The 12,321-nt window shown below is 41.9% G+C and overlaps 2 protein-coding genes across 3 annotated transcripts in view; one reads left to right on the top strand and one right to left on the bottom strand.

The window, feature by feature from the left end:
* Positions 1 to 2,776: 2,776 nt before the first annotated feature.
* Positions 2,777 to 8,188, top strand: cd36 (CD36 molecule (thrombospondin receptor)). Its single transcript, XM_054624479.1, has 12 exons — positions 2,777 to 2,899; positions 3,292 to 3,452; positions 3,578 to 3,722; positions 5,605 to 5,760; positions 5,877 to 5,968; positions 6,209 to 6,258; positions 6,382 to 6,451; positions 6,744 to 6,931; positions 7,050 to 7,168; positions 7,256 to 7,329; positions 7,851 to 7,905; positions 8,015 to 8,188. The coding sequence occupies exons 1-12, from the start codon at positions 2,777 to 2,779 to the stop codon at positions 8,186 to 8,188; spliced, it is 1,407 nt and encodes a 468-aa protein (XP_054480454.1).
* An 889-nt stretch (positions 8,189 to 9,077) lies between these two features.
* sema3c (sema domain, immunoglobulin domain (Ig), short basic domain, secreted, (semaphorin) 3C) overlaps positions 9,078 to 12,321 on the bottom strand; it is a 49,381-nt gene continuing 46,137 nt past the window's right edge. For both annotated transcript variants that reach the window (XM_054624476.1, XM_054624477.1), the window contains exons 17-18: positions 11,946 to 12,076; positions 9,078 to 11,003 (exon numbers count right to left, since the gene is read on the bottom strand). In XM_054624476.1, coding sequence (XP_054480451.1) covers positions 10,578 to 11,003; positions 11,946 to 12,076 — 557 coding nt within the window. In that variant the 3' untranslated portion in view covers positions 9,078 to 10,577. The remainder of the gene's footprint in view (positions 11,004 to 11,945; positions 12,077 to 12,321) is intronic.

A 12,321-nucleotide genomic window follows, 5' to 3' on the forward strand; every position in this document is an offset into this window, starting at 1 on the left:
AAAACCATCAAGCACAAAATAAAAAACTGAAACAGTTAAAAGACGGTACTAAAGAAATTTACAGTTAAATCATCGAAAAAGGTAAAACAAGTGAAAATTTATGTGCAATCTGTAAAAATAAACAGAGTAGTAGAATGTAAACAAATAAGACTAAGTCAGTTAAAAAGGCAATTCTGTCAAAACATGTTTTAAGACATTAGAAAGCAGAAACAGTGTGAGCAAATCAAATACTAACTTAAAGACTGATCCAAAGCTGAGGTGCCAGTACAGCAAACAATCGTTCACCCTTCTCGGGCACTGAGGCGGGTAAACAAGGTGTAGCGAGGTTGGAAAGGCCTGAAGTGACTAACAACCCGAGACATTCATTTCCCCCCACTCTGATATTTCATCTCTACAGAGGAGGTTTCAATACACTTTAGGAGAGACACTCCCAAAAAACCCCACGCTATAAAGGCGTCAGGGCTGACACTCCACAGGCTGAGAGGAAGATCTCAAATCAAGATACGAAGTCAGCCTGGAAATTCCGAACAAATGAATAACCTTCGTCCTCTCCTCCCCCTCTTTTTTCTATCTGATAACTGAACATCTGGTCTTCCCAGGTCACATCATAAACTACTTGAGCCAAGGAAACAGGAACTGACCCTTAGTGTTTTGCAAATATTCTCTGTAACTCGGTATAACACTGTATACATCTTTGGAATATTCAATAACCCCAATCAAAGTGTTTCACATTTGATTTCCTAAAAAAAAGTCTTTCTCCCATAATTGTGGAGTGGAAAACAGAGTTAAAATCATTGTCAGATATTTCGGATCGGATTCATCATGTGACCATACTGCCCTCCAGTGGTCAATTGGGAATAAAACATATCTGACATGCATAACCCCTGTTTAATTCTGTATACCAAATGTATGTAACTGAAATTCCATCTCTGTATCCATACAAATGTGTAAGGTCTGTTAAGCTCATAGTGAAGAAAAGTATGTGGGATATTTGTTTAAATGTTAGATTAGTTAAGCTACCAAACCAGAACACACCGAAACTAGGAAACAAAGGAATCCGAAATCTGGGCAAAAACAAAGACATAAAATCAAGCCACCCCCTGGGACCCGACACCTATCCTGAACAGATAAAACCAGGTTGATTTCCTTTGTTAGCTCTCTTATTCCTCTTATTCCTCTTATTCCTCTTGTCTTTTTCGTTTTTGTCTGTCTTAGGTGTGTCTGTTGCATTCAACAGGGTTAGATTTTTGGGAGAAAAAAAAAAGTTCTGGTTTGTAGAAATCAAACTCAATGACAAAAGCTCTCTCCGATGCACATTCAACACCCCATTTGGAGGCTATTGATTCTCAGGGCTTCCATTTAGGATAAACTCTGCATCAGAGGTTTTCCAATGGACGATGAAGCAGGTCATTGAAGGACTTGATGGTGTGGAAACAAACATTGATGACTAAAGAACACAAGATGAGACCAAAATAAGTTTTGGACCAAGCCATAGCTTAACCCTGGTTTAACCCCGAAAGCTCACCTGTTCCCCATTGACACACTTGATTATATCTTTTTTCATCTTTATTGACAAGAAATTACATTCAAACAAACATCGTCGTTGTTAATACAGAAAAAACAACATCAGAGCCAGGGCGAATCTTTAAAATAATCTAAATTGACATAAACACTGTGGTGGAAATGTTCCTCTAAATAAAATATATAACAGAGAGAGAGACAGAGAGCGTGTGTCTTTCAGAGTTTTATTGCAGTTATAAGGTTCATAATTACAAATATGGATCTCCCGTCTCACCTGGCTTGGAGTATCTAGAGATGGCCTTCAAAATGAAGTTCAGATTAATAAATGCAGTTTAATTGTGATTGAAGGAGGCGGTGCTGACGGAGAGAGCAGGATAGTGCCAAGGGTTGATCCTTGATATCCCAGATGTTGACAGCGCAGATGAGGGTTTAAATTGATTGAGATAAAGGTCAATTCATTTTTACATCTCTTACGCAAGCACAAAAGCAGATAAGCTTTTTTTTTTACCGTCTCGGCGCAATAAGGAGATACTTCATAATTTATATTTTTCTCTTTTTCTTTCTTGTAAGCTTGGAGATTGGAGCAGAAAGTGGAGGATAAACAAGAGATGAATAGATAGAGAAGGACAGATAAGAAACAGAGCAGGAAATAACAGAATATAAATATATGAAATCTCTGTGAAGGTTGTCATCATCCAGGTCTTTGGATATCTAGAGCTGATATCTCACACCCTGATAAATCCCCCTTTGATGTGAATTCAAGTCTGTGTGGCATGTTCCGCCTTAATGTTAAGACTGCTAGATGTTGAATGATAGAAACCAAAAAAACCTGGCTATATAGGATCATAAATTACCTTTATTTCATGCACCACCTGTGCGTGTAAGCCAACCCCTTCTTCAACCTTTCTCCCCAGCCTACTATAGCCGTTATCACCTGGTGAGATACCTTCATCTGAACCTCGAACCTCTCTTGTAATTATATAACTTTAGTTTTCTATTTCTAGGAGGTCCATGGGTGGCTGCCAGATGTGTCTGTGCCTTTACCTGGCCTCGGCAATGCTCTGTCAGCTCCTCTGATGTTACAGCCTGTCTGTGCCACTGCTGCTGCTGCTGCTGCTGCTGCCGGGACACCAACACAGACAAGCTGCACATACTAGCACCCACCACAAACACAAGAGACAGAAGGAGAGAGAACAAGACTGCGAGGCAGACAGACGGACGCACAGAGTGACGGGGAAAGGAAACGCACACCACCATGGGCTGCTGCAACAGAAGGAGAGGGCTGATAGCCGGAGCTGTGTGCGGGGCGGTGGTAGCCATCCTTGGAGTTGTCCTTATCCCACTGGGGAACAGTATCATTCAGGGGACAGTGGAGAAGGTATGTTGCTCTGGGGGGTGGGGTGGGTGGGGGGGGGGGGGGGTTGGAGAATAGGGAGTGATAAGTGTGGGTGAATACATGTGTGTGTATGGGAGATCAAGGTGAATCAGGAGAAATGAGAGGGTGGAGGCGTGTGTTTTTGGAAAGCTGCTAAAAATGGTAAACAAGAAGCTGTGCAGAAAAGACAAGTGTGCCTTTTTCATCCTTTAAAAGATCAGCGTCTGTGATTTTAATAAGCGACTGTAGAGAACATTTCAGCAGTTTAGACTTTTTTTTTTTTTTTCAAATAACAGAGCATCCACCCTTTTTTCTGTATCAATGGGGCAGCTGGCCTGCTGGCAGTCTTGAGGTGATGTTATAAATAGACCGTCTGTTTGTCTTCGGGGGTTTAGGAATCCGTCATTGAGCCTGGAACGACAGCTTATGACAACTGGGCTGCTGCGGGAGCATTTGTGTACAGACAGTTCTGGTTCTTTGACGTGCAAAACCCCCAGGAGGTTATAGAAAGCGGGGCAACTCCAGTGGTGGTGGAAAGAGGACCTTACACGTACAAGTAAGGTTGATTTGTTGACCTCTTTTGTAACATTTTGATGAAAGAATGAAACAAAAGTCCTTTCCTAAACCAAAATATCCTCTAACAAAACTGAACATCTAAGTCACACCTTCTCCCCCCTTCAGGACAAGATATCTGGCCAAAGAGAACGTCACCTTCCACCCCAATCATACTGTCTCCTTCCTGCTGCCCCTGGGCGCCATCTTTGAGCCATCCATGTCAGTGGGACCCGAGGAGGACAAAGTCACCTCCCTCAACCTGGCTGTGGCTGTAAGTGAGTGTCACCACGCTGTGCGGTGATTCCTGACTTGACTCGACTCATCTCTGCTGTTAATAGTTACGGTACCTCTGTTCCAAGGCCAGGACAAGCCGGGCCAAATCAAGCTGTGCTGCCCTGTGGTGGGATGCTTTGGTCTGAAACAACTCATTTTATTTGTGGTTCACAGCCGCTTTTGGCTTGTGACCCTCTCTGATAGGTTGAGTGGCTTCCCAGGTTGATCCTTTGAATGTTTTTTTTATAGCCTAGGGCTGAAAACTATCCAGTGATTCACAAGAAAAGCAAGGATGAGAGAATATTTTGTACAATATAGACACTTACGACAGCAGAAATGCAGTGTTTCTTCTTTCGATTCTGTTAATCTGTGCCAACTGAGAATTAACTTGTGACCCCATGAAGGGTCCGGACCCCCAGGTTGGGAAACATTGCACTTTATCATAAATAGTTTTTTCATATGGAAATAAACTAAAATGTCTCCTTTCATTTATGAAAAAACTATTGAAATGTTAAAAAAAATTCAGGTATTTTTCAACCCAGGTTTTATTATTCTCACGGCGACCCAAAGTATAACACACTTAAACAAATCTGTGTGCGTGGATGAATAAGAAGCTAGATTGATTAACCGGCAAGTTTCCTCAGAAGTAGTATGCGGTAAACTACAATAATGTACTTTTTTATACGGCATGCAGAGCATTCATTTAGCTAGCTGCAAACAGCGAATTGCTATGTAAAGATATAAATCAGTAATGTCATGCTGAGCAGAGAATGAAGTCGCTCTCCCTCTGTGTGTGTTATTATCCAAGTTTCTCCCTGCTTTGTTGGCATAGCGGCCCGGCTGAGCATGATGTTAGGGCGGCTGTGGCGTAGTGGAGAGCAAGGTAGTTCTCCAATCAGAGGGTCGGTGGTTCGATACCCGGCTTCGGCAGTCGATGTGTCCCTGGGCAAGACACTTAACCCCAAGTTGCTCCCGAAGGCTTGCCATCGGTGTGGACTGGATGTTGCATGAATGTTAGTTAGAGTCTGATGGTGGCACCTTGCATGGTAGCCTGTCATCAGTGTGTGAATGGGTGAATGATATGTAATATACTACTGATTGTAAGTCGCTTTGGATAAAAGCGTCTGCTCAATGACTGTAATGTAATGTAAAATGTAATGTTAGTGTATCCTACTGGCTAGCTCAAGGCTGCTGCTCTGCACTGCTCTCGTATAGCGCTTACAGCTAATAACAACCACCCCAATTACCAGCCCAATTACCCCCTATTACTGTTAGCTGCAAGCACTGTTAGCTGCAAGTATTCTGACAGCTCAGCCATAGCCATGTTCAGATGAAATAGAATTGCTCCAAATCTCGTATTAAAGCGCCTTTAAAAAGCTTCTGAATGCGAATGGCGCTTGGGGTAATAGACATTGCTTTGCTGAAGTCTGTGTTTCTTACAACGGAGCTGGTAACTGCAAATGTAGCACGACCGACGGTCACATTAGGAGCGTCGAGAATCTGCTAATATTAACATTGGTGCATTTATGATGTTGTGTTAGAGCTTTGAAATTATGATCAACTGGGAAGTCATAGTTTTACAATTATGGTTTGTTTATGGCCACAGCGCTCTTTCTTCCAACTTTGATAAGGCTTAAACGATGACCATGAGCAATTTCAACTCTGTTTGTAAGTAATCATACAGTATCACAGTTAGGAAAGAGGGTTATTTTATGGCTTAACTCCTGAAGGCAACTGCAGCAGTTGTGTGCACAGCAGTTTTGCTCGTGTATCATGATAGAACCATACTCTTACCTTTTATAATTGACACATCACTGATCATTTTTATAATCTAAAGATGAATGTTCGCTTTTTTTTTTTTTTTTTTTTTTTTTTTAAAGGCAGCCTACTCACTGATTCCAGAAGGCCTTCACATTATGCTGGAGAATCTGATAAAGTCAAGCAACTCCTCCTTGTTCCAGCACCGTACAGTCAACGAACTGCTGTGGGGTTACACCGACCCCATGTTGAAAAACAATCTGGGCCTATTTTCCCCTGTAAGTAAACAGATTTTGCAGCCTTACACTTACACATAACAAACACAGAATAGACTAGATCTGCCCAGTAACACACGATTTTTATAAATATATTGAATCAAATTTGTTCTCCCTAGTACAATGGTACATATGACGGTGTCTTCAATGTCTACACTGGAAAGGATGACATCTCCAAAGTGTCAACAATTGACAGGTGGCGAGGAGAGAGGTGAGTCTGATCGTGAACAAAGTGAAGGCGATACCGAGTTTGCTTTGAGACCTTGCTCTTTTTAAGTGAGAATCCAGTTTTATTTTCTTTCTAATTGTGATATTTTAGGCTGTTTAATCAAATCGGGTTAATCAGATTGTGCAGATTCTGACATGAGAATTCAGCTTTTCTTTTGTAAGCTGTACTCTTCTAGGCTGTTAAATCAAATACTTTATCTGACAAATACATTTTGTTCAACAGGAACCTTACTTTCTGGGACGACAAGTACTGTAACATGATCAATGGCACAGGTGCGGCAAATGCAGCAGTGTCTTTCTTATTTTTTCTCCACCTCACTCATAACTTTCACTACTGCAGCTCTGAATGCAGATGAGTCACCTCGCTGACCTCATTTCTTCCCTCCTCTTCCTCAGATGCTTCTTCATTCGCTCCCTTTGTGGACAAGAAGACGCCGCTCTATTTCTTCTCATCAGACATCTGCAGGTGATGATGGGTTTCATTTTGTGGGATCAATGACATCTGAGGCAGTCTGACAGCTTTGCTAACATTAGGGTCGGGCAGTAAGTGTCATCAACAGGAGATTTAACATCTTAATTTGAGAACTGTAACCATATGGACTTTCCTTTCAGTAACCACTAGAGGTCAGAGCTTTCCAATACCAAAACCACACTTATGTACTGGAGGCTGAATTAAGATGCACCATGGATTACTGGGTACATGATGTTCAGTGTCTGGAAGACTTTTGATCTGACTTCCTTGTTGTTTTTGTCTTCAGGTCTGTGTCAGCTAGCTTTGAGGAGAGCCTTGATCTGAAAGGGATTGAAGTGTATCGCTTCGGCCTCCTGCAAAACACCCTGGCCTCCCCGATGGTCAACCCGGATAACAGGTGTTTCTGCAGAGATCTAAAGAGCACCAGGAATTGTACCATGGCAGGAGTCCTGGACTTGAGCTCCTGCCAAAATAGTCAGTTTGCATTTGTTTTGTTGAGCTCAACATAAGAAGCTCGTGCTACTTTCTTCTACTGTTTTATCGTTCTGCTCAACAGCTCTGTATTTGGTCTGTTTCTTTACTTTCTGAACAGAAAGACCCGTCTTTATCTCTCTGCCCCACTTCCTCTACGGCAGTCCGTACCTACAAGATGCCATAAAGGGCCTAAATCCCAGCAAGGAGCACCATGCCACCTTCCTGGATGTGGAACCTGTAAGAGCTTATTACCTTTGTGATTTTGTTGACTTTAAGGGGCAGCAACTCTAATGCTATTTATTTTTTGTGTTATTTTTCTACTAGACAACCGGGTTCACCTTGAGGTTTGCCAAGAGAATTCAAATGAATATGATGTATGGACCATCAAATGTCATCACGTAAGTTCTGATTCACCTTTTTAAAAGGAAAGGTTTGTGTGGAATAAGTTTATTCTCTTTCTTGACGAGAGTTAGAGACTAAAGATTAGTAGTTTAATTAATAATAGTTCAAACAAAAAAAGTTTTAGAATGACACGTTATTTTTGGCTTCGTATGGCCTGCTAAGCCAACTGCTAAGCTAACTTGCTGCTAGCAGTGGCTTCATATTTACTCACAGACAATAATAGTGTGGCCCTCACTCAAGGTAGATACCACAGCTATGATGCCTTGCATATCCACATTTTAATCTAACACTCGGAAAGAAAGAGAATGCCGGTGAGCGTTAATTTTCCAAAATGTCAAACTATTCCTTTTAGTTTGCATGTCATCCGCCTCTCTCTCTCTCTCTCTCTCTCTCTCTCTCTCTCTCTCTCTCTCTGCATTCCCTGTCTGCATCTCTTCTGTGATGTCAAATGAAAGGCAAACATTTTTTAGACACCTTCTCGCTTCTGAATACCAAGTAATGAAGTCTTTCCATGCAGGGTGCTTAAGAAAGTCAAGGATTACACCATATTTCCTCTTGCTTGGATGAACGAGGTAAGATAAAAAGCGGAGAGCACTGCAGTCATGAAGTGAGGAGTCTGTTAGCATGGGATGCATGATAATCAGTCCCTCTTTCTTTCTCTGTCTCCATCTACGTAAACAGACTGCTTCGTTGGATGACGAAACGGCGGCCTTGATTAAAGGGGAGCTGGTGTCGCGTATCAAGATGTTGGAGATCCTATGGAAAGCCCTGCTGGGCTCAGGTGTGGTCATCTTTTTGCTTTGTTCCATCTCCTACTGTATCGTGGGGAAGAACAACCAAAGCAAGTTTGTGTGAACAGATCATGCAGCAGTGTCTGTCCGGTGTGAGCTGCAGAGCACAGTGAATTTAAGCTGCTACAGGACATCAAACCTTTTGATATAGAGTTGCACTTTTTTGTAATTTCAGTGTTATTTATAACATCATACTTCCTTTGATACCAGGGGAAGGAAAACTGTGATTTTGTAAAGCTCAAGAGCTTTGCTAAGCATTATTTCAATTGCAAACACTGTAACATTGACTCAATCAGGGATCTTAAGAGGGAGGGCAGACGGAGAATCCTCCTAACTGTAAGGTTATTAATCCGCACAAAGAAGGGTTTGGTTTGTTTGACAGTCTGTAAAAGAAACGTACATGAATCTAATCTTACGCAAATGTTTGTATTCTTTGCTTAACTGTTGTGTAAATGAATAAAAGCTGAAACGGAGGTATAAATACTCACTTTTTTGTCAGGAGTTAGAGCAGACAATCCCTTTCTGAACGGTGATTGGTTACCTTCAGACAGAGCCAGGGTAGCGGTTTCCAGCCTTTGTGCTAAACTAAGCTAATGTGCTATTGGTGTGGCTTCATATTTACACTACAGACATGAGTGGTATTGATCTTTTTTTAATCTAACTCTCTGCAAGTAAGCAAATACGTGTATTTCCCAAAATTGTGTTAAAACAGTGTGACTGTTCCTTTCTAGCAATATAATAGGCTATCATAGTATATCAGAGAATCTAGGACAGGGGATGATGAATTGGCCGGTAACAGAAAGATTTAGTTCACATTTGAGAAATTATACTAATAAAAACATCTGACAATAAAATGCATGTTTTTTTCTGTAAAATTAAGATTCATCGGAACAGATTTATTCAGGTTATCACCACATTAATAAATAGAAATACATACGATTCATAACACTGAAGTTACACTAAGTTGGAGTTGACATGATGCTGGTCTCACAGCTTTATTTAAATGCGGAGCAGAGATAAGTTGAGAAGGTACAACTAGTCGTTTCTCAAAATGAAAATAATACTGTATGTCTCTGCAACTTGCAGATAGTCATAGCTGGTGAAATATGTTGAAATTATATACACATTTTCACAAACATCTGCACAACATTAAATTAAAAGGATGAAACAAAAAAATATACTATGTACACAAGCAACAATTAATCTCTATCTACATTTACTACGCCTCTGAAAAAAAGTCTATTCACAGAAGTCAATTACTTACTATTTCTGAATTAAAAGTGTCCACTTTGCTGTCGACAATGTGAAAAAACCTATTGTAACGTTTCAGCATCCATCTTAAGATGCAATCTATGCTGTCAATCTAAATTGTGCGAATCTGCCAGTTACTCAAATTTAATCCAGGCAAGGATTTAGATACCTCTACATAGCTGATGCATTTCTATGAACATGCTTCTGTGCCAGAAACATGAGAAGTTTGATACAATATGCGGCTGAATTACACTGAGCTAGATTCATGAAATGTCTGAGTAATAGGAATAAATACAGATAAAATGTTTGCAGCAGCTCACGCAGAATTTCATGTGCTTCTCTGTATTCTACTAATATTTCTGTTTGTGTAACATCAGCTCTGGATGTTAAGTTTGGCCTTTGAACTAACTCATTTTTTTAACTTACACAGCGCTGTAATGTAACACTTTTTATTGGAACCACTTGCCATCTGTGCTTTGTATCAACAGTGCTTTTGTAGACAGTATGAGTCAGTCGACCCATGAGAAAAAAATAAGTAGTTTTTTTTTCTCACAAATCGACTTTTTATCACCCTATGCGTGCCCACAAAGCCATTTCAGTCATTCCACTGAACAGAGACATATTTGTTAGTTTAAAGTAAATAGAGAAATGTGAGTAGAGTCTAATAAAATACTAACATTATACTTTGAAGGCGTTCGCTCTCAAGCATGCATCTGTCTCCCTTTTGTCCCTTTTCAATCTCCTCCATTTACGATCATCATTTCGAATTACCGCTTCTTTTTGGTGAACAAAGAACAAATGCATTGTGAGCTAATATCCGGCCAGTCTAGTTTCCTCTCTAATATCTAAAATATGATACGATCACTGACCTCGGCTGCATCTCAAGGTGTATTATCATAAGCAATATCAGCTTAGACCACAGTGTATTACTGCCATTCACAGCAGGGCCACCTCAGTCTGTGTTGCGACTGCGACGGCAAATTAATTGCTCGTGGGTGCATGTGGGTGTGTATGAGTGGATGTCACAGCCATCGGGTCACGGTACCTACCTCATGCAATAAAAAAACAAAAAGAGATATTGCCGAATAACAACTCCCCACACCCACCTCACAGTGCAGCTTTGAGATGAGATTTGGAAAATCAAAGGTCTGGGTATGGAAGCAGAGGGAGGTTGTTAGTGTCAGTTTCTGCACCTCCCTGTCTCAGACCTCTGGTAGGTGATTGCGCCGGTTGCGGCTCTTCCTCCGGTCCAGCAGGGGCTTCAGTTTGGCCAGGTCCCCCCTGAGAGGTCCAGGCGGCTGGATCTGTTGCTGCTGCTGCTTCTGCTGGAGGTTCTGGAGCTGCTTCCTCTCTTTGCAGTACTGTTGCACGGCAAGGCTCTCCGCCGGACTGAAGGCCGACAACAGGGCCTTGGGGTGCAACGAGGTGGCCCAGGCCCACGGCGACTGCTGCTTGTCCGTCAGCACGCTCACCATCGCCTCGCTCAGCACCCGCAGGCGGATCTTGGCGACGGTGCGCTTGAAGGTGTTCTCGGTGGTCAGGCAGTAGTAGAGGCCCTGGTCGGACAGCTGGACGGAGCGGATGAGGAGGCCGTGCTCCGTGGAGAGGACGCGGTCGCCCAGCTTCACCTGTGGTTGGCACAAATAGTTTATTTATTCATAATAATGCAATCTGCATGGTCCGTAATTTTTTTTTTCCGATAACCAGTGCGTGAAAAACAAATATATATCTGAAGGTTTATGGTTTACACTGACTTCAGGACTTTCATCCCTCCAGTATAGTTACACTGGGTTGTTATTGGAATAAAGAAAGATGGACTCTCTTATTTCGTTTTTTTTTCTTGTAGGTTAGAAAAGGATAGATTTTCTGGAGTAATTGCATGGAAAATTTCCCGATTGAACAATCCAAATAGTTGAAATACTGAAAGAAGATGAAATAGCAGTCAAAGCGGTGCTGCTGAAAGAAGTTCCTTCGTCGCCATGAATTTAAAATAAGGAGACTAAACTGATGCTGACACTCTAAATGCAACAGTTTATTCCTTTTCCAGCAACTACTTTAAAACCAGCGAGGCATCGGTTTGGAAAAAGAACTCCAATGATTACATACCATAAAACTAAAGTGATTTATTTTTAAGGCCAACTTCTACTCTCGTGGGGAAACGGCTATAAAACGGCCATTACTCTGAGTCAACTCCACAGAGGTGAGAGCTTAATCCATAAAAGATTTTTCATGCGGACGCACTCTTGCCCAGCTTTATTTAATCTGTCACAGCCTTTCAAGGGGTTAAAGGGGTGTCAAATATTTGCAAAACGTTTCACCGCTGAGAATCCAGCCATTAGTCAAGGTCCATATCATGTTTGATCTATATCACCGCTCATAATGACACCCCGTGTTCTCCTCAGGCGATACGAGCGTGTGAGCTCATGTGATTGCTATGACTTGTTTAATATTTGATGTGAGAAACGGACATTTAATCAGTTATATTTTCATTGTGTCACGTCAACTTGTTGCACACGAGCACCGGGCGGGCTGTGAAGTTGACCTTTGACCTCTCTAAATGTCAAACTGACCTCTTTCCTCCTGTCGTTGTCCCTGTGAATGAGCCAGCGAATGGACGCCTGAGGAGACTTGGGAAGGCACTCCAGGAAGGTGGTGTTGTTTTTCACGCCGTACTGCGTCATCTCCACTGCGTTTCTGTAGGCTGTGACACACACACACAACCACACACACACACACACACACACACACACACACACACACACACACACACACACACACACACACACACACACACACACACACACACACACACACACAGTCAAGGGAGTCACGTCAGACGTCACTTGCTGACAGACATAAACCCCACAGATGGACTCAAATCTGTCTCAACTCCCAACTGTGAGAGGGAAATGTTGACACAGAGCTTAGTCAAACACCTGCAGCCCA

This window comes from Anoplopoma fimbria, chromosome 23 (genome assembly GCF_027596085.1).
Source record: "Anoplopoma fimbria isolate UVic2021 breed Golden Eagle Sablefish chromosome 23, Afim_UVic_2022, whole genome shotgun sequence".
Classification (NCBI taxonomy): Eukaryota; Metazoa; Chordata; class Actinopteri; order Perciformes; family Anoplopomatidae; genus Anoplopoma; species Anoplopoma fimbria.